This window comes from Manduca sexta, chromosome 25 (genome assembly GCF_014839805.1).
Source record: "Manduca sexta isolate Smith_Timp_Sample1 chromosome 25, JHU_Msex_v1.0, whole genome shotgun sequence".
Classification (NCBI taxonomy): Eukaryota; Metazoa; Arthropoda; class Insecta; order Lepidoptera; family Sphingidae; genus Manduca; species Manduca sexta.
In genome coordinates this window covers 11,162,992-11,186,585 of record NC_051139.1, presented here as the reverse complement: position 1 = coordinate 11,186,585, position 23,594 = coordinate 11,162,992, and the positions used below count along the sequence as shown (strand labels likewise).

The window sequence follows — 23,594 nt, the reverse complement described above, 5'->3', positions numbered from 1 at the left end:
ACAAAGGGCTATCCAACACAAAAATATTTTTTCAGTTCAAACCGGTAGTTCCTGACATTAGCCATTACTGCTCCGCTCCTATTGGTCATAGCGTGATAATATATAGCCTATAGCGCTTCACAAATAAAGGGCTATCCAACACAAAACGATTTTCTCAGTTGAAACCGGTAGTTCCTGAGATTAGCCATTACTACTCCGCTCCTATTGGGCATAGCGTGATGATATATAACTTTGAGCACTCCACAAACAAAGGACTATTCAACACAAAAAGATTTTTTCAGTTCGAATCGGTAGTTCCCGAGATTAGCTATTACTGCTCCGCTCCTATTGGGTATAGCGTGATGATATATAGCCTATAGCACTCCACGAACAAAGGGCTATCCAACGCAAAAAGAATTTTTCAGTTGGGACCGGTAGTTCCTGAGATTAGCCATTACTGCTCCGCTCCTATTGGGTATAGCGTGATGATTTATAGCCTATAGCACTCCACGAACAAAGGGCTATCCAACGCAAAAAGAATTTTTCAGTTTGGACCGGTAGTTCCTGAGATTAGCCATTACTGCTCCGCTCCTATTGGGTATAGCGTGATGATATATAGCCTATAGCACTCCACGAACAAAAGGCTATCCAACGCAAAAAAGAATTTTTCAGTTTGGACCGGTAGTTCCTGAGATTAGCCATTACTGCTCCGCTCCTATTGGGTATAGCGTGATGATATATAGCCTATAGCACTCCACGAACAAAGGGCTATCCAACGCAAAAAGAATTTTTCAGTTTGGGCCGGTAGTTCCTGAGATTAGCGCGTTCAAACAAACAAACAAACTCTTCAGCTTTATATAATAGTATAGATTACTTATTTAGTATTCACATTTATTATCCATTGTAAAGTAACAATATCTACACATCTACTACATACTTGTAAAATCGTCTAATCTCAGTAACAAATTCGTTCATATGTTCACGACTAACATATAATTGGCAAGCATTACATGATATCCAACAATTGCTTTGAAGTATTTAAAAATCCTTCCTTTACTTTAAACGCTTCAAAATATTATAATGACGGGACCACACTAACATTCTTTATCGTAATAAAAACGGTGTAAAAACACTGTGATATATCAAAATCATATTCCTGACGTCACAATGAAAGCCATTCTATTGTGGTAATCGATAGGGCAGTAGGTCAAAGGCAGTCAATTTTTTTTAACTGATTTGGAATGTTCATTAAACGAACTTTCTTCCTATCTAGGTCTCATACATTTACCATTATAAACGCATTTTATTGTTTGATAAACAGCTGTAAGAACAATAATATAATCTAGTTTATCATGTAATAGAGCAGAGTCACTTTTTCTGTCCGTAGTGTCCTCTCGATAACCACGGCAGCATTGTCATCGTAGCTACGTTTCATCTCTTCTCGAGTTAGTGTGGCTCCAGCATAACAATATTAACTTAAAAATTTGGCACTCGTACTCGTGGCTCTCTTCCCATTAACCAAAACGAAAGCGTAAGAATAAAAATAGACTTAAAGTAGAGCTCGTGGAGTCACAATCATATTCCAATTACAATTCGTTGGTAAGAAAACACTGCAGTCGACTTGGATCCTAAATGGGTGGTTTGAGGGGTGTGTTTCCGACGTGAAGGTTGTTCAGTTGGGGCAGCAAGATGGCCGCCGTTGCGATAGTGGTGACCAGCACGAATACTGCTAGAAGAGCGCGGTCAGCTACAACTGCCACCTGGGGGAACAATTAAAATCCTTATCCAATCCATGGTAATACAATTACGTATTCATAAATACCAATCAAATGCCTAATCCATCAGGTATAAACCCTTTCAGAAGTACAGGAGGGACGAAACCATTGTGTCAATATGATTAATATAGAGCTGGTATTATCATTCATAGTACTTATAAATCCAAATCAAATATCTGCTGAGAAGTGCTCGACATCGCAACAAGTTTGAGGAATATTTAATCACTAATTCGACCAGCAACTTCGTCCTTGTGAAATATTATTATCAATTCCATTATATCCCCGTTTAAAAATTAAAGGCCCAGCTGAACTCTATTGAACTCCATAAAACAATTTTACACGATACACACATGTCGCATATTTTAACAGACTATCGGGTTAAATATATCGGGTTAAATGTTTTGAAGAATTTCAATAATGTCCTTCGAATTGTTATACTTTTTCTAAACTGAATTTACGAGTATCATAATCACAATACTCCGCAGTAACAAGCAATTATATTATCGATGTTAAAAATATCTCATGGAAACCGTTTCGGAAGGAAATTATTAAAAATATTTTAGACGGCTTCAGTTGACTATATTGAATTCTATTTTTACGTTGAATATCTCATCGCAAAGAGATTTACTTCCAGCCGACGGATTATACCTGATATTGAAATATTGCGTACAGGTTTTTATGTTTATTTTGGGACATATTGAAATTAAAACGGATTTGAGGCACTTAAGCGTTGAAAATTGGAAATGCTCACAATGATATTGGATGCTGCCCTTCCTACGTTGAAATTATGTTGTGAGCGAGGGTTCGGAATAGGAGAACAATGGTTTACAATAAAACAGTGTTATACGGGGTGCTGAGTTTCTTTTGTGACAGGTAAATATAAATTACAGTAAAAATGTAACAACAGCAAACACTATAGCAATTTTTTGTACGATTGTATATTTTCAACGAAGTTTATGATACTTTTTTAAATTCTTCCCAGTCTGGTAAAGTGTTGTCCATATATAAATATATAATATCAGCCCTGTATTATATACTGTCCCACTGCTGGGGACGGGCCTTCTCTACTACTGAGAGGGATTAGGCCTTAGTCTACCACGCTGGCCTAGTGCAGATTGGTTGACTTGATACACCCTCGAAAATTCCTAATAGAGAATATCTCAGGTATGCATGTTTTCCTTCACCGTTAAAACAAGCGATAATTCACAAAGAATACACACATATTTGTTTAGAAAAGTCAGAGGTGTGTGCCCTTGGGATTTGAACCTGCGGACATTCGTCTCGGCAGTCCTTTCCACAACCAACTAGGCTATCGCCGCTTTTTTTAAATGGTGTTGTCCATACTGTAAATCAATTATATCGCTGGGCATTGCAGTTTGTTTCCAAAGCATTCGAATTATTGATACAACCAACATCTCTTTTGTTTGTTTTAGTTCATATCCGTTGAATAATGGTAACAGCAAATATTTGCCGCAGTTGAATAGTTAATTAACTCTTAGTGCTAATGTAAACGATTAACGATTAGTATATAATCGTATAGTTTAGCCGAGGTGATCGGTGGGCGAGTGAGAGGGTCCGGTAGGATACGTACCACCGGCATGTTTATTTCTATCACCAAGCACTATTCCACAAACAGTAAATTTTACTTGATAGATATGTCGCATTGTAATTACTGGATATTATGAGACTTATCAGTTGAAGTGTTAAAGTCAAACAGTTAGGTAGGCAGAGGCGTAACTTTTGCACCCACTTTCCGCCGTGTGTATTCCGTCCCATGACGTGATAGCCCAGTAATCGACCCTGCGACATCAGCACTGCAGTCATATATTTAAATAAGCTTTTATATAACAATGAAAATTACAATATGCTTCTTTCTACTTGCCTCAGCTGAAAGTAATTTATTTATGGAAATAGGCCCATCTGCTTAGAAACGTATATTATTCTTCCTGTCAGCGGATGCCATTACAGGCCCTTTTCAGATTCGTTCCGGCACAATATAGTTTGGGACTTTCCGTCCGCTAGTGTATCATTTGTTTCAAAAACTATTAAGACTAATCTCCTCTAATACTTCTAAATTACTTTATACCTAATTAGGACATATTCGTTAAAAAATAAAGGATTAATAATTTTAATTACTCATAAACGAGAATTTAAGGATAACATAATATTGTGATATCCAGTGATTGGTAAATATTCCGTTTCTAAAAAGTTGACTCAAATACAACAATTTATTTTAGAATAATCTGATCTGCTGATCGCGAAATGTGATATATGTACTTATGTGGGCCACTGTGGCGGGTTTTACACTTTGTATCTGCGGTGATCGCTATCCTAACAGATACAAATATCCCACCAACAATCTTTGAGTAATTGACTACTTACTACTTATACTACTTTTGTGCATTTTTAAATATGTGACAACAACAAAAAAGAAATCCTTCTGTGAAAACAGCATTTAAATTCAATAACAAATAAGACAGTAATTCATATTTCTAATATTGCTACGTGAAGGAGTAGGCGTGTGGAGTGGTCGCTCCATCTCTTTCTTTCGCACGCATCATAATTCCCGCTGACGTCACAAGCAAGTATTTCGCCCCTTTTATATTTTTGAAACTCACCCCTACTACCTAATTTCAATGGCTTACTTGTAGATATTTCACCAGATTTCAATGATTTCTTCTGTTTTAGAATTTATACGATGTACATATGTTATAAAAGTTATAAATAATAATTAGTAAAATACCTTATTTGAATGTTATTCTAACCTGTTTCCACTCCAAGTTGGCCCGTTCCAGTCGTTCGTTGGCAGCAACCCTCTGCTCGTGGCGTGCGGCCGCCTCGCGCAGCGTGCACCCGCAGCACGCGCAGCGGGAGCAAGTCGTCGCGGGCACGGGTTCGTTCCCCGCCACTGCACTTGCAGCAACATTAGACCCAGCTGCGTACATTCAACATTATAAGTACTACGATTTCTTGTAGATACGGCAGAGCAAGTCCTTTCCCGAAGTCCTATAATACTGTTTTCCAAAATAAATGTTGCCTATAATTTTTTATACAGGACTCTGTGCCCATTTGTCAATTATTTCTTAAATTTATTCGGCAGTTGCTGCGTTTACTTTTGACAAACGTTTAAAAATTCCAAGTAGTTCACAAACATTCGCATTAGAATAAAGCGTGAGACTTTATATTATAAAACTTATACTTATACGTTTGGATACACTAGTCATATCTTCACCAGATCCTTAAAAAATAAAGACGCCAACGTCAATTAATATAAAAACCGCGATAAGATCCGAAAAATAGTTTTATTAAATGTCTAACATTCGCGTCAACATAAGAAATCATTATGTAGGTTATATTCGTTTATAATGTGATTGTACTTGGCACTGACCTGCCCCAATTCATCCTAAACGCTACAAAATTACAGCGTTCCTTATTGAGCAAACACATAACGTCGATTTTGAGCTTTCGCAAACAATGCCTCCGCGGAAGCAGTGTGTACACAAAACTTCATCATAGTTACATGACATATTCATTTTGGTATGAAATAGTAAGGGTACTTATGAGCTAATTTTATACCCATAAAATATTATGTTTGTGTTATGCTAGGTATCTCATAACGTTTGAATTTAGACTATATTCGAAGCTTATGAAATTTAAACTTAATTCAATATCACAGCAATGTAACAAAAAATGATTTAGATGTATTTCAATATGATATACTATCTAAAAACATATGTTCAACAGTACACATTTTCACGGGTAGACCAGTCTGTAATAAAACTTTTGTAAGCCAGCAAGCAATACATAAATTATGTTGGTCGGAGCGAAAAATGATTGAAAAAACATACATAGAGAATAAATGTGTTTGTTGTAAATAAAAGGGCCGCGCAGACGTTGGTAACTTGTTGCCCAGAAACACTACACTACGATGCAACTGACAGTTACTAAGTTGCTTTTTGGCAAAACAATTGTTAGTTTATAGTTATTTATACGAGGTCCTAGCATTGATTAAGCGAAAAATTATAATGTACTACGTAAAAAACTATGATAAAGATGTTTTAGTAACCCATTTTTTATAGTATATTTAATATACACAAAAGCATGAATATAAAAAATACAAAAGTACAAAATATAAATTAGTCGCATCCGACGCAAAGTGGATGCATTCAACGTTTCAATTGTAAAAGAAAATTGTTACGAAAACATTTTGTATTTATCAGGGACAGTTGTATTTTTTCTCAAGTATAAATTATGAGCTATTTTCAATTTCATTCCATTCATTTATCATTGTCTTTCTTATATTTTATGATTCACAAAAAATATAATGGAAAAATATACATTTAAATTCAATCTGTGGGCTCAAAATGATATTAGCAATAAGTTGCTTATTTATCAACTTCAATTGAACATAAACATAAGAATTTATACTAATATATAAAGCTGTAGAATTTGTTTCTTGAATGCACTAATCTCATAAACTACTAAACTAATTATCCCGGAAATTTTCCTTTATATTTTTATCTTTACTTATAAAGCGAGGTTTTTATCCCGAATAAACTTGTTCACGCGGGCGGAGCCGCGAGCAAAAGCTAGTTAAGATATTTCTTCATTTAAATTCAATCTCTATGCTATAAATATTTGTTCTAAGTTTTATTCTATTTATTTACATAGAATAGTATATAAACCAACGTCGTTGCGACTGCATTTCCAGTGGGCGATGTGAGGCCACGCTGTGATGTAAAGTCCAACGTCGGAGGTAGGTAAACAGAGACCAAGTTTGCATGACAATGCCCCTGACTTCCAATAAAGGTGGTCGCTTCCGAATACCGTCTTTGATATCTATTCCCGTATGCTCTGCCAAATAGTTAATACCGTATTCCGCTTTATAACTGAATGTTCATATGTAGATATATTATGATATATTAATAACAAACACAAATACGACTTTTACATAAGTTTAATGAGTAAAAATATCCTTCACAGTCTGTTTTCATGAAACTTCGACCATGATCTTATTAAAAGTCTTGTCTTTACTTTATTTTGTTCTTATTTATGAATTTTTGTCCCAAATAAACACCATTACTTCAAACAACTTTTACCTTTAACGTGCTAAACTAAGATCTTAAGTTACTTACATGTTTCTTATTTAAACGAACAGAAAAACATCGGAACCATTCAGAATTCTTTGTATAAGGATAAAAAGCTATATAAACACGATAATTAATAAACTGTGCAAGTCACGTAGCAGTTCGACATTAGATCTCATATTTATTATAGATCTACTATCATCCTCGAAAAGTATTGTATCAACAATATCCTTTGCTGACGGCTTCGGTTAAGTAGAAATTGTTTTGTGATAAATATACAAAACATAAAAAGTCTACCCCAAACCCCAAAATGGATATATCCTGTAGTGCTGAAACATATTCTATACCAAAATCTATAAAAAATTATTCAGTGTTCCAGACATGACGACGTAGACAGACAGTTATTTTCGCAACTATAATATTAGTATACATTCATGTTCGTGGAATACATCTTATTTACGTATTTACGTAAATAAGATGTAGCGGATAGCAAGCATTTGCTTGCTATCCGCGATTTTTAATATTCGTGAACTTGATTCGATCTTTCTGTATACTTCAATATGCATATATTTTCGTGCTATCAGAAAGGCTTAACGATAAAACGCCGCGATAAACCCACACTATTAGAATGTAAACGTTCCGCTACCAGCGAAATATTTCGATTAACATTACAATTTTTAGACACTGAATAGTTTCAAAGATTTCTTTTTTTTTGCTTTGAATGACGAGCTGAGCTTGCCTTTCGCCTGATGATAAGCAATACGACCGCCCATAAACAGTAGAAACACCATCCAATACCTTGAATTACAAAATATTGTTCGGTATTCCACTGCGCTCGCCATCCTGAGACATGAGATGTTAAGTCTTATTATATCCAGTAGTTACACTGGCTACAATGTCCTTCAAACCGGAAAACAACAGTGACTATACACTGCTGCTTGGCGGCAGAAATAGACATTGCGGTGGTACGTAACTAGACGGACTCTCACATATGAGAGACCTACCACCACTATATGATTTCGATAAGCCTTTAATTATTATGAAATATTGCGATGAAAACCTTTAAAGATTATCATGAGGCGCCTGGAAGTTACTTATTTATCAAATTAAATAATAATTACATACTTATTCAAACAGAATATAACACAAAGAATGTAGAAAAACAATTACTGTGTAATAATTTTTCAAGGAATTTAATTAAATTATATTCTATATAATGAAATACTTAAACATTCCTTTGATTATAATCTTTATTCTTGTTGTAGCAAGGCACTATTATGAAATGATGAGTAAAGCTACAAACGACATGATAGTGTTTCATAAATCACAATTGTAGGTAGTTTTGGTATCTATTTCCGAGTGACGGCGTACAAACTACTCGCCAAATAGCACTATTAATACGGATACAGTGACCCATGGAGAAGGATATTAGAAGTTGAATACATTTCTAATTTGGTATGATTTGCAACCCAGAGCTAGTATATTTATGAGTTACCTCTCCTACCTACCTACTCTCAATAAATCGTGGCGCGCATCATTTCATCTTAGAGCCTTATTGGTATATCAATTTCACATTTGAGTTAGATCTCAAGTAGACATATGATGTATTGAACTACTAAATAGAAGCTTAAGTTGTCAAATAAGAGATTGTTCTCGGCTGATACAGTGTTGTTTAACAAATAATCATTTGTAAAATCGGTCATATGTTGTGACTTAAGGTATAATGAGATGTTATTAATCTGTTTGTTAAATGGCGACAATCTCAAGATGCTGACTTTAATGTGACAACATATCAGCTAATATCTAGTTAAGAGCGAAATTGAGTTGTATCTTTTAATTTGGCCTTTAAGAACATTGTTTACAAAGCACATATGAGACACGTTTATCTTTTATACATTATTTATTCACTTAATAAATGACTCGTATTTTATAATCATAATATTACGAGTGGAACTTGTGTTTATAAAAAAAACATCAATACCCGACGTTAAAACTTCATTACCCGCTTATTGCTTCCTTTCATTTATTAAAATATTGATTTATTCTTATAATAAAATTACAGGAAAAAGTTCCAGGCACCATAAAACATGAGTCAAATTATTAAACTCATAAGTCTATTGGCTTCTTTTTAAAAATGAAGCCTGTCGTAGACACAAATTTTACGTCGCTATTTCGAAGCCGAAGCCAATGTGAATCAATCAGAAACGTGGAAATCATTTTCACGAATCAGATCACACGGTGATTTCCACGAAAATAATGACTTCTTTTACTGGATTTCCGATACCGGGCTGTGAATATTGAACAATACTGACTCTACGTCGCACTAAAATATGGTGAACATTCAAATAAGCCAAGATGCTTATTGAACACAAATAAGTGTGAATGTAAATATTTTTAATATATTAACGTTGTTATAAATATTGATTTTATATTTTCTAAATATTTATAAGAACATTTACGCAGGTACAATAGTTGGCAAGTGTGATCTTATAGATTATTTATAGCTTGAACTTAGCCTTAGAGTTTAAACATATATTTTGAACTTTTAACCCTTACCGCACTTGACAGGCTTATTGAACAAAGAGTTTTCCATTAGAGCGATTCTTACCGAGATGGTTGTGGTTGTGGCGCGCGAACCTCGGGGAGGCAGGTGCCAGAGGTGCTCCGTCGCAGCGCACCTCCGTCTTGAGACGTGAGCCGGTGCGCGGGTTCACCTGCACACCGCTCGGCGCCATCGTCCCGCTTTCACCCTACGAGCATATTAAGAAATGGAGGTGAAAAAAAATATTAATCTATAAAAAAATATTAGCTTTGTGCTACATTTATCCTACCAATTATATTTAGAAACGTGGATAAAAAATTTTAACCTGTTAAAAATGTGATATAAGATCATTTATAAGAGCAGTAGTAAGTTTAATTTCTATTCAACTTGACTAATGTATAGGTGAGAAAAATCTTTTCAGAATTACAAAGGAATTCCTTAGTATTACTTAAGAATTTATATATCTTAAATAGTTTATTTTAGGCATCTAATAAAAGCGTCTTATTTAAATATCAATAAATAAGTAATTAGATTTTAATAAAACACACGTTTGTAATAGATAATTTAGATAAGAAATAGGGCAGTTAATTTAACAGAGAGATTCTCTTATCTTTCTTTCATTGTAATAGTTTCGTATTATATTATATTAAATGTAGTCATTTGTTGATCAATTTGTAAAAAGCCGTGGGTTCTTGAACCCTCTTTATTGCATTGTTTATAAAGTAAAACACTTCAAATTATGGGATCAGAATAACGTACGAATGCATGCAATACTCGATACCTACCTTATTAAATTATTCAAGTGATCTTTTTTATTTTCTGAAGAACGAAAGCAATATGTCATTTTGTTTTTATTGCCCATCTTTCGCCATTCGAGAATAATAAAAATACTAAAGACAATAAATATAAATAAAACTTTCGTATCGGATTCACGAATAATATAAGTCTAATACATTAATCTGAAAAATGGTTTAGATGTCAGATTAAGAGCTAACTTTTAGCGATGCTAAGTGTAAATCAGCCAAAGTGAAAAAGTTAGCGATATTTTTCATACTTTAATTTCATAATTTGCATACTAAATGTAATTTAATTATAAACTATGTTGAAAATTTACTTTAATTCCAAATTTGAATATCAGAAAATTTCTTAAAACTGAACAAAACAATCTATAATTTTAATATTTTTATATTTTGCAGCAAGTAGTTGTATCGATTTCAATAAAACAATTATTAGTGTATTATGTGTGAACCTCTACCTATGAGTTAATTTAAAAAAAAACATTGTTTTTTTTTATCATATTAAATTGATCATTCTACTATGATTGTACATCTAAGCAATTATTAGATATGTAATATTTTTAAAAAGATTCTTGAGATATTTTATAGTTTATAAGCAATAAAGCCAGACATGGTTCAAACAGTGCCCGTTTATTCGGAAAAACGATCTATAAACATTTAGCGGAAGCTTGCGTTAAGTTCGATAAAAAAAATCGAAGCCATAAATTAATTACAGCTAGGTACGTGCTGGCCGCCAACCGGAGAAAATTTAATATAAGCGAACAAAGGTTCTTTTGCTTTTGCAAAATCAAATACTAACAATGTTGGTTTTATTTTAAAATGCTAGTTATTTGTACATAAATTCCATGCTCAGTCAATGGGCGATATATGTTCCAATTATGCGATCCAACTTGTCTTTTTGAAAATTTTCAAAATAAATATTCAACAAGGTGTTTACAGTAACAATTTGTCTTGAAAACGCCTTGATATAAATACAGAGGTAATCTTTATTTTCAACGTATTTTACGTGAAATATTTAATCCTTTACTAACTGTTCTGAATTGTGAACACAGTATATTTTAAACATTATATTGTTACAGTTGTCTTAGGAACGCAGATACAACAATTATCTTATTATGGAATATTAGGTGTAAAGTGTACAATTAGTTATACCTTCGGTGCGTCGGTGTCGAAGTTGATGAAGAGCAGGCGCGCGAGCCGGTGCAGCACGATGTCGCGCACCACCGCCGGCACCGGCTGCCCTCTCACTCCTCTACGAGCAACACCGCACGATCACACACATACTCGATAATACTAGATAAACTAGAGATATAAATATAAGTGTTTTAATTTTCTACCCTTTTTAACGTTTAGATGTTGCCTTCTGTACCGTTAAACAAAATTATGAGAGTTTCAAGGACCTATTCATCTCCCGCATAAACTCCCATGTCATTCAAATATTTATTTAGGATTTTTAACAAAATAGACGCATCTAAAAGGCCTTCTTCATAATTGAAAGCGTATTCATAACCATACGGATTTGAATTTCATTTTACTAGACAGTCAAATACGCGTTTTACATTAACGTGTCATATTTATACATCACGTTTGCAGTTACCCCACGGATCCCTTGTCACGCCAAGGCTTTATCTCAGAAGAGATGAGGTTGACACACTTTTTATACTCAGTCTTTGTGCGGACATTCTATATTTAGTGTGAGACAAAAGGTTTTAGAACGATGAATGCACGTACTATTAGATGAGGCCATTCGGGCAGAAAATGATAAATTATTCTATTTATTTTTAAATAGATTTGAGTATAGATAGAATAGTATACAATAGATTTGTAAGTTCACTCAGAATCCCTATTTTTTTTTAATAACATTTCTGTCATCGTTTTCCCTCCACGATAATTTCAATTTATTATTCAAACGCATCATTGCGCTGACGTTCTCATTTCATATTTAAATATAACGAACGGACAACATTTTGACCGCATCAAAAATAATTATTCAGTAAACATAAATACTGCAGGATAAATTAATCAACGCAATAGTTTGCGTTTAATATCGAATGGTGTAACTTATTTAATTAGCAATGTCCAATATAATTATTCAATAAATGAGTTAATACCACAATCAAACTCGCCTGTAAGATATGTTGAGTGTTACCACGGATAGTGATGCTGAAAACGATACTAAACATGTGCTCACTCCATAGTACAGACCTGAAAACAAATCAACGTAACTAGTATCTTCCCAAGTATCGTTAAAAATTATTTATACTTCTATCACTTAACAATAGTTTCATAATAAATTACATGAATCCCACAGCCATATTACTAGGGAGTTACTGTAAACGTCTATTAATGAATTAAGAACGGGAAATTTTGCCATCACATAAAAGCTTTGAGGAGACAAAAGAGTTTGGGAAAAAAAACACAAGTCGAATCACGTGAACAAAAACTTCAGTCCACTCAACAAGATTAGGAGACAGGGGGAATAATATAAATGAATGTAGAGTGAGTAGTTAATGGCTTTTTAACATCTTTTGGTTGAATGTTTTTCTTTCCTATCTCGAGGTATTTTCACAAAAAGGCAAAAAAAATATGCGACTAAATGTGAAGGTGATAAGGTTGAACTTACTTATTAGCGGTGTTTTCTCTGTTGGTGGTAAAGTGTCTCTGATGGTCATTAGAAATACTGTCATAGACAAGAGAGCACTTATTCCTAACGTCACTTTTTCACCCGATTCTGATGGAACGTAGAATACCAACAAGGCTGTCAAAAAACGAACCGTTAATTAAATATTTTATCAATTTTCCAATGGTTTGCATATAGCGACGAGGTTGTTTTGTCGCTGCTTGTATATAAATATATTATGAAAAAATATAGAAAAATGTTTCAAATAACATCATATAACATATTAATATCGTAATTTATTTGATTACTCTATTCTATATATTTTGTTGATTGAAATAAACTATTGAATCGCATAATCACAACATTTTTTTAAGTACAATCATAGAATATAGGAAATAATTGAATAAAAATACAATTTGTAATAATATTTTTCAGCAAATTGATAGTTAAAACAAGAGTAATAAAAATCATCATACCAATGCCATTGATGAGCAAACATGGAAGAATCAGATTAAAAACGTAGAACATCGGTCTTCTTCTCAGCTTGATGACGTAGGTGATGTCGGGATAAGGCTCAACGCAACACGAATAATACTGGTTGTGTCTTATCGCCTCAAAACTGACCAAGTCGAATTCACCGTTCGTCTGATAGTTGGTAGTGTCACCTTCGTCGAACTGCTTCTTCAAATCCAACTAAAATGAAAATATAACACTAAGATATGTATGAGATGATTGGTATAGATCGTATCAAAATGCATGGAAGTATAGTCCACGATCGAAATATAATAAAATAAAAAATATCGTTGTAATGGTAGCAAAAAGGAACATTTTCTTAGTGCGGTTAGTTAAAACTTTGGTTAACTGTTGAAAAGGTTTTCTATTAATATTGTAGTATCGGTGCTAACGTACAATAGATATGTTCTACTCAAAATAGTGACAGTATTCTTTTGTGACAGCGGACGCGACTACTTATGTCGGCAATTTAAGATGTTTGAAGCCTTTAAAGTCCTACTCACTAGTTTAAAATTAATTAATTTATCTTAAATGAAATAACTTTGACCTTTAAGGTCATTGTAAAGCAATAATAAACATAACTAATTTACAAAGGCTTGTTAAATGAAAATTAGAATTGCAATATCCGAGATTGTTATATAAAAAAAAACAATTAGGCTTCTCAGATGCTTTTTAAAATGTTCTAGCAAACGAGCTATAAATATTTAATAAGATTCAAATAAAATGCTCTCGTCGAATTGAACTTAAAGAAAACGAAATGAAAAAATCTTAAAGTTCATTTAAAGTGTAGATTCTAGAGGAGCTTGGGGACGTGGAATCGAATGCGTTCAATAGTTTTTAGTTCGTTTTCATTACCGTGTGGGGTATTTCAGTTGCAGCGTGAATAGAAATGTATTCGTGAAAAGTCTGATTTAAAACCGTATTAAGAGACTTTCGAATAAAATTTAACCCAAAGTATTAATTGAACAGGCTCTAATTATATGCAAAGGAGAGAGAGAGTGTATGTATAAGTATATTGACATCAATACCATGCTTACTTATAATTCCTTATTTTCAACAATTGTTATAATCAAATAACGTACATTTGGGCATTTTTATAACAAAACAATGGGATTAGGCCTAAGAATAATGAACATACACTACCAAGTAACGTAAATTAGTGTAATCTTAGTTAACCTAGCGGCAGTAATCTCTCATCGTAATCAACCTCAATTTCTACATGTATAGAATATTTAAATATTGAATGTTATTAATGTGGTGTAATCAATGTAATCCCATTAAATTACAAAAATGAAGAGAATATATAAAATGTGCTAGTTGGACATGAAATCCTTAAGAATAAGTAATAAAGAGTTTATAAAAAAAATGAAATTTCTTCTAACTCTACAGTTTTTGGGTATATTTGTACAAACAGAAAACCTCGGCTTAACTTATTGTTTTTGGCGAAGTTTTTCTTCGCAATCAAATATATGTTCGATGATTCAAAAATAAATCATATCCGCTTTTTATTGATCTTCTAATTAGTCTAAAATCACCGACGTATAATATTTCATTTTCAGTTTTAAAAGTACATGTTTAAATCTAGTATAAACAAAACTATTGAACATTAAAACATAATATAAATTAGATTAAATACATAAAAACAATAAGACAATGAGAGTTGTATTATGCCTTCAATTGAAATAGTAGACCGAAACATAAATGAAAAGTTTATGCGGCTTATAACAGTGTTCTCCGGCTTCATTATTCTCTCTGGGAAAGAAAAATATGGGCCGCTATAAGAGTTCTAATGATAATTTCCACGCAGGGAAATTCACGCAATGTTGCGAATAGCGTGTTTACAAAAAGGTAAAATATTAACTTTTAGGGAGTTATTTTGCTTGTAATGTGAGTGGCCAAGTTATACGCGGGATAAATGTTAAGATACAATACAATTTAATTTTAGGTTTTTATTTTAATTTACGTTAAAGTTAAATAATTTATAATTATGAGTACAACTATTAACAAAAAATAATTGAATAATAAGAATGTTTGAAAACTTCTTTCTACTTATAATTTCTTAACTATTTCCGACATTTTGGATGGTAATATTTTTCTCAAAATGCAGAGGTTTCAATCATGAGTGATTTATTCATGTTTGTGTTTGATATTACCTACTGAATATTTTTACGTACAGTCACCCACATAAGGAGCCGAACAAAAAAAAAACTCCTAATCGCCTATAGGCGTTAAGTTTAATAAAACGGTTTCTTTTTATTTGTGTGAAGTAAATTCCTTTTATTTTATATTTATAAACAGAAAATATTATTTTATAAGAACCATAGGCGATTTTAAATTTTGATTTTTTTAACTACTTATATGGCACACTGTACATATATTCCAAATCACTGATATCAAATATTAATTTTGCATTTATAGTGCCAAGACGTGCAACAGGTTAGAACTAAGACAAAATTTATACACGAACGTACGACACGAAACATATCTATAGTTAGTATAAAATAAAGTTCCCACATATTGAATCTTTGTGGTCATGAGTACACGAACCAATGAAATATAACTCTTTTCATATGCATGAAAAGCAGCTGTAACGATCTTTTGTATTCAAAGAAATCTTCCCTGCGGCCAAGATTATGTACGACATTCTTTCTTATTTTTCACGATGAATAGCTGTTAGGGTATTTTTCTTTTACAGGTTTTTCTTGAAGATGTCTAAGAAAAAAACGTCGGACAAATTAAAATGTTTGTCGTGGAAGTAAGCACAGATCCCGCAATCCCAACGGAGCTTCGGCTATATGTTAGGGCTGTCTCTGCTAGATGTTGGCGAGGATAGAACATTTATGCATCATAATTGTATTAACTAAGGTTATTTATTGACTCAATAGAAGACTTAAAAACAATATGACCTGACAGAAATCTGCTAATTTAATTACATGACCTTACGCAACAAATACATACTGAATGTGTTTAGTTTTACAATTCATTCAAATATATTCCACTTAGTGCATCATAAATTCTTCGCATTTGTGATTAACTAGAAATGCACATATAACTCCCTAGCATATAGATGCTGACGATGTATATCTATATATTTAATGTTAGGAGTTTAGAGTTGTACCGTAGCGTTACAAAAGTTTAATGTATTCTCTGAATAATTATATTACATACTATAATATATACACAAATATAAAAATGCATGGGGGTCATTTTCACGTTTTTTGTTGTATACATAGATAAAAAAATATATGATGATTAAACCTTTGTAGCACTAATGAATTCTGTAGCAGGTTGGTATTTGCGAGCAAACCACAGCACCGATTGATTGTGTTCTATTTTCGGTTTTCCGGTTTAGTCCATTGAAATGTTACATTTTTTAGGTCTTACCTTGCGTTTTTTAGAGGACGCAATTTTTTTTTTTAAGTGTAGGGGGGGTCAGTTTAAAGCTAAAACCAAGTTTGTGGGGTCGCCACCCTTGTCCCACGGCCGCCATCTTGGGTTGAAATAGTTTTTACGATGTATCTCTTAAACTATTTATCTGACAAAAAAAAATTATAAACATTTTTTGTTGCAAATTAAATTCTCTACAACTTTGGTCCAGTAACTTTTTGTCGTAGAACTATAAATAAAAAAGTTATAAGCGAAAATGTTAAGAAATTCAATGTTAAGCAATGTCCATTGCAACGTCATAAGAACGAGTGTTTATAAGGTTCATAATACTTTTTTTTGTAGTCTCATTACGTACAACACAAACCCGCGGTTGTCGGCTTGTAGCGCGAATTATGGATCCTGAATCGCTTGGGACAGATGAAGCAATTGTTCACAAAACAATTTTTTACGAAATGTTTCGGAAGTTACTGTACATATTGCGTGTTATTGTTATTACGTGGACAATCGAACCGATAATGTTGTTCGTCGTCGCAGCAGCAGCTCCAGTAGTTTATCGTCAGTTTCAGAAGCTCCAGAGCCAGACTTTGATTTTGTGAACAATTGCTTCATCTGTGCCAAAACGATTCAGGATCCAAGTAATTCCAGTACAAGCCGACAACCACGGGTTTGTGTTGTACGTAATGAGAGTACAAAAAAAAGTATTATGAACCTTATAAACACACGTTCTAATGACGTTGCAATGGACAATGCTTAACATTGAATTTCTTAACATTTTCGCTTATAACTTTTTATTTATAGTTCTACGACAAAAAGTTACTGACCAAAGTTGTAGAGAATTTAATTTGCAACAAAAATTTTTAAATTTTTGTCAGATGAATAGTTTAAGAGATACATCGTAAAACCATTTCAACCCCTATTTCAAGATGGCGACCATGGGACAAGGGTGGCGACCCCACAAACTTAATTTTAGCTTTACACTGACCCCTCCTACACTTCTAAAAAATAAAATTGCGTCCTCTAAAAAACGCAACCCCAAATGTAACTTTTCAATGGACTAGTTCGGAGTTTGAAAATACGTTACTTATTTAGTCAGCTAATTAAAAATGCTATTGCATTGCAATGTCTTAAAGTAATTTTTGTTTCTCTGCTTTGATCAACAATTTAAACCTAATAGTTTATATTCGAAGAAATTACACATGTTTATATTGTATTATTATGTGAGCAGATTACTAAAGCAGTGGTTTTAGTCGTAATTTATATTATATCAACAGTATTATAAACTGCCTCGGTGGCGTAGTTGTATTGTCTACACAGCACGATCACTGTTCAGAGATTCTGAGTTCAAATCCCACGTCGGGAAATGCAATATTAGGTTTTTATTCTTAGTATCGTCCTGCAACATGGAATTTATGACTCACATGGGAATGGACTTGCCCCTTATTACATCACAGGATAAAGGCGTCATATGTGTGTTGCATATTATAGAAGTAAATCCAAAAAAAAACTATAATTATGTGAAATAATTAAGTTCTATAAAAAATTACAAGACATACCACCTTTTTCTATAAACAATCCTAATGGCTTTTTTCGATCTATCTGAAAAATGGACCAATTCATTAACCCGTAAAATTTTGTATTAATCAAAAGATAACACACACTACCATGCGTTTGAAGCATAATGTTATGTGTATTTTTATGCAATTTCTAACCCTGGCTATGTACTGCATAGTACATAATATACTACTAATGCGCTTATTACAGCTTCTAGAAGGGAAACAAAAAATCAAATTTCTGATTACGCTTTATGGATTATTCGTTAAACTAAATGATAGATTAAATTATTGTGAAAATACCTATTTTATTTCCCATTCAAACTTTATGAATTCAGTAATATAATGTTTTAGGTCTATGAATTGTGAAAGATGAATATAAATGAAATGAAAAATATTTAGCCAATAAAATATTCAATACAGAATTTATGGTATTGTCATTTCATACCTATTTAGAATAGTGTGTTGCATAAATTTTACTTTATAGTTTTTATAGTCAAAAGAATTTCTCTTATTTATATAGGTATATCGTGTTAAAGTAAATTCTAATGTTAGTCAAGTATTAGATATACATGAATGTGTATTACCCATAAGTATTGTTTTAATAAAATTCTTCTCGCAATAAGTATGATTTATTGAATTCATTGTATAAAAACATGTTACCAATTATAATTTCAGAAATATTACTTCGCAATTTAATCAAAAACTACTTCAACAACAATTTGCTGCTGTAGTGGAATATATGAATATAATTGCAATTTAAGAATTTTTGCACGAAGGTAATGTAGCACTAAATTTTTAAGACAATAGTATAAATTTACTTACTAACTCACGCTTTTATTCATTTTGAGTTAGGCAAATACGCAAATAAACTGCGTACACTTCGCTGTATCGAATATATTTTCAATTTTTTTGCATCCATTCACCCGTACCTTAATAACACTCTATCAAATTATAGCACTAAACACATAACATTATTTATTATTTAGCTATAACAGAATTGGTTTACAATTAAAGAGTTCTCAACGCTAAGTTTAGCGTCAGAATATAAATTAATTACAAAACTTGTACCATCTGGGCCCAGTTCGGCAACCTCATTCGTTTTATGAATATCGACAAAAAATATTTTTGCTCAAATTTATTACGTTCCATCCCTTTCATTAATCACTTTCACAAATTTTGTACTACTCTTTTTGTGGTTGAATTTTATTTCGAAAGGCGTTAATTGTAATTAAGTTATTGTTTCTTTCAACAACGGCATTAAACATTGAAGTTGCAACTTTTTATAACTGAATAAAAAATGTTTAAAAGACAATATTTTGTTTCTTTTGTTTTATGAATTTGAATTTGGAAAGTTTCATTTATTTGATATGATACATTTTGATAAATCTTTTAAGGCTGATTTTAGCCAAAATAGCCCCCTAAGAGCTATATTTTTCTTATGAATATGTAAGTCGAGAGTCTGGAGAAGTTTTTGACAAATCTTAGAACCACGAAGTCACTTGTTTAGATTTTTTATTTAAAGAAGAAAATTTAAGTCATTATTCATAGAACGTAAGTTTTTCACTTTACACCAACATTTTCATAATTTTCATTAAAGTTATGAAGTTGATTGTTTTTAGCCAAAAAATACAACTAATGAAAATTTTGTTGCAACAAAAAAATCTTGAATAAGTTTTCCACTTTTTGTAAAAAATACATTTCATTGTTCAAATCGAAAATTCTCAAAAATTCTAAAAAATATTCATAACTCGAAAACTATGAAAAATCGCAGAACATACATGAGGGTGATTCGGATACCCCAAGGGTGCTCTATCTCCGGACCCCCGCTTGACACTATTTTGTGGGACCCCTGTATAATAACATTACAGAGGTACAAAAATTATCTAAAAATCATATAGTCCTGATTTTTCTTGACATTCGATTTATACTTTTTGAAATAAGTACAGATAAACAGTAACATCGTATACCTACTCTACCTATTTGAAACATAATGCAGAGCCGAATATCCTTAATATTACATGAATAGCGGCGAGAGTCACGTAAAAAGGCTAGTGATTTATATAACTCGACACATCAATAAGTATCTCATTTGGTATTTAATTCCATGCTTTGCATTCCCGCTGTGCTGCTCGCGCTTTGCTCCCGCTCAACACCTGATCTCGTATTGTGATAAAACGAAATACCTAGGATACCAGTGAAAGAATACAGGAATTCCGTATTTACTACCGTTTCGCATCAAATAATATGTTACGATTTTAACCCTTCGATCGACAAGGTCGGAAATTCGGATTTAAGTGATCTGTTGATCACTAGATGATTTTTATATGTCTAGCAGTGAGATAGTGCAGATAGGGGGCATCATAAAGTTTTTAGATAAGTATGGACGAGTATTCAAAACAATAAAAAAAAAAATCCAAATCGGCTCAGAAATTGCCGAGTTCTGGGGTAACAAACATTTTAAAAAATCAACGTCGAATTGACAATCACTTCCTTTTTTTGAATAAAAATTATAAACAAGGAAATTGTGTTTAACTCTTTATTTCATAGGCATTGAACTCCTATTTTTAAAATGAAAAGCTTTAATAGAAATATACTTGAGATAAGTATATCGAAATGACTTGGTCTATTTTCCTTTAATACAGGCGCACCTTGTTAAAACCAAGTGTTATAGAAAACCTGACCCGACTTCGTTGTTTTTGTCCTACCTTCCGGCTCGTTGGATTTACATTCAGCATTTTTGTATTTTGACTCCATTTAAATAATGAGAGATTTATACCATTGTTCCGTCTTATAACTGACATTAAGCTTTTAAATATAGGTTTCATTATTCTTAGTCAATCGTAAATCCATGCCATCTTCTAGGTTTTATGCTACGAAACTATCAAGATTTTTTAGTCTGAATAGTGACGTAATATTTATACCTGTTGTTCGTTTCACAGAATAATATAAAGTTCATCGACTTTATAATGTAAACATAGTAAGTGAATATTTTGTGATATTTTTACTATTATTTCAAATGATACTTATCGTTCTATAACTTTAAATAAGAAATGTTTATTGGCCTATCTTTTTATTTAATTCCCCACTCCTAACTAAAACCTTTATCAAATTCTCTACATTAAAAGGTATATATCATAATCTCCGTTGGTATTGAATAAGTAATTGGGTAGGATCTCAACCGTTAGACAGTACTCATAGACCAAATACAATTGAAGTAAGATTAAAAATAGTCACCCCATAAACATAGATATTTGCAAGTTAGCAATACGATCACCTATTCCATACAATTATTTTGCAAGCAAATATTTTTGCAGAAATATCTTTTATAATACGACATTTCCAATCACATTCCCTTAGATATCGACAGCATTATTGCATAATATCTTTTGCATACGTCTTCGGATAAACTTCTTGCACTCGTTTTGAAAACATATTTCACTACTCAATATTATTAAAAACTTTGCAGACGAAGTATGTTAAATCCAAATTCTAAACTTATTGGATAACTATAACGTCGAAATGGTATCAGTTTAATGCACTTTATTCATATTTTGTTACTCGAATTGTTTTCCCCTAAAAGCTTTCAACAACAATTTACTGAATATTATCATACTTTGTAGGTTTAATGCAGGATTAAGCAAACAAAAGGAACAAAAAAAAAGAACTTGGTAGATTGAACTATTTAATGATCCTGTTTAACGATACACGAGTAAACATACGAGCTTCTACCTGCACTTAGTATTTTACAATAACATATTGAATTACAAAAAACTACCGTCGGAAGTTGGACAATTGTAGTTCATTAAAAATATACAAATTATTGTGGGGTATATAAAATTTATACTTATGTAGTTACTTTTATTGTAAGTTGACTTTTATTAAGTCATTTAATATTTTTTTTAATATCCTTGTTCTACTTAGTAATAATTGCGGATGTCGAAGAACACAAAAACTTCATCTAGTATGTTCTACATCTCTTGGTTAATAAACTGGTAATTTATTTCGATAGTCATAAAAAAGTAAGATAAATCTACAGACATTTAAGGATATTCGAACAATATTGTTTAAACACAAAATCGCTGATACATTTACATATACTACTACTTAAGGATATTTATGCATTCTGTATAATTACCTGATATTTCGAATGCTATAAACCCTCCACATATTTTCTCGACTGTCAACTACAATATACAACTGTAGCATACAAACAATAGCATTTTCATAACACGTTACCTGAAATCCGTCGTAAGTCCATGACGCCCATTTCATAGTGCACAATTGTACGTCAAAAGGAAACTGCTCCACATTAATGTCACAGACAGACACGTATATCCCGTGGCTCAGCCACGTCACCTCCCTGTATGCTTTACTATCACGTTTGTGTTGATCACCGCCGACCTGTAGTTCGGATCAGCGCTGCAACAATGCAAAATAAACTCAATTATATTTGTGGAAGAAGGTTAAGTTTCGTGAAAATTTTATAAAAACGAGTTAAATCTATATATTAGTAGAGTAAATTCATGTTAACCACTCTAAATAGTCCGTGTTAAATTATAATTAGCAAAATAATAAGCATGGGAGATGTGCTGCAACGTCATAATGACATGAGTTTTGTGGTCAGTCTTACGAAAAAGAAAAAAAGGGCGCGAAACTGCACCGGCAAGGCTGGTCCGCGGACCACTGCGTCGGCGAGACACTTTTGACTTGCATTTTTGCTTTCGTTCGGACGGACTTTCCCAATCGTTAAATATCGCTAGCTATATTTTTATATTCTTGCTTATTTGATTAATTGTTGTTTTCTTATAAATTAGTTAAGTTTTTGTTGTAACTATTAAATACTATTTTAGTGTTGTGTTAATTTTCAAACAAATATATGTTAAAACCTAAATATATACATCCGGCTGTCACCAGATTGGCCAAACCTCTTCTAAGGGCCGGCGCAGACAGATAATGCCTATAAATTTAGACAGCACAAATTCTCTGCGCTGCGTTCCGCCATACCTACGCCGGCCCTTAAACTAATCAATAGCTTGATTGACATTTGTTTCAACTAATTGCTGAACTTAAGAAGAGTTTGTTAGTTTAACAATTCGTGGAAGCGAATTCATAATAATTATACGAAAATGAGATATTAGCAGCTTGTTTTCGCTCTACCTATATGTGTCATGTGATGCAATAGGTATGCTATAGTGATAATTATATCTACAAACTACATCACATAATTGTATGGATTGTCTCAAACTTCGTAAGTACACAAAAAGCCACTAGCGACTTCGCGGAAAATTATCGCAAATTGTGTGCGGCGAGAAGACGTCGCACGTGACCTACAATAACAACA

General features: G+C 32.6%; 1 protein-coding gene across 1 annotated transcript in view; it reads right to left on the bottom strand.

The window, feature by feature from the left end:
* Positions 1 to 785: 785 nt before the first annotated feature.
* Positions 786 to 23,594, bottom strand: part of LOC115451578 (neuronal acetylcholine receptor subunit alpha-3) — a 44,650-nt gene continuing 21,841 nt past the window's right edge. The window contains exons 4-10 of the mRNA XM_030179933.2: positions 13,277 to 13,493; positions 12,804 to 12,938; positions 12,307 to 12,385; positions 11,333 to 11,432; positions 9,450 to 9,591; positions 4,520 to 4,689; positions 786 to 1,739 (exon numbers count right to left, since the gene is read on the bottom strand). Of these exons, the coding sequence (XP_030035793.1) occupies positions 1,608 to 1,739; positions 4,520 to 4,689; positions 9,450 to 9,591; positions 11,333 to 11,432; positions 12,307 to 12,385; positions 12,804 to 12,938; positions 13,277 to 13,493 (975 nt within the window). The 3' untranslated portion in view covers positions 786 to 1,607. The remainder of the gene's footprint in view (positions 1,740 to 4,519; positions 4,690 to 9,449; positions 9,592 to 11,332; positions 11,433 to 12,306; positions 12,386 to 12,803; positions 12,939 to 13,276; positions 13,494 to 23,594) is intronic.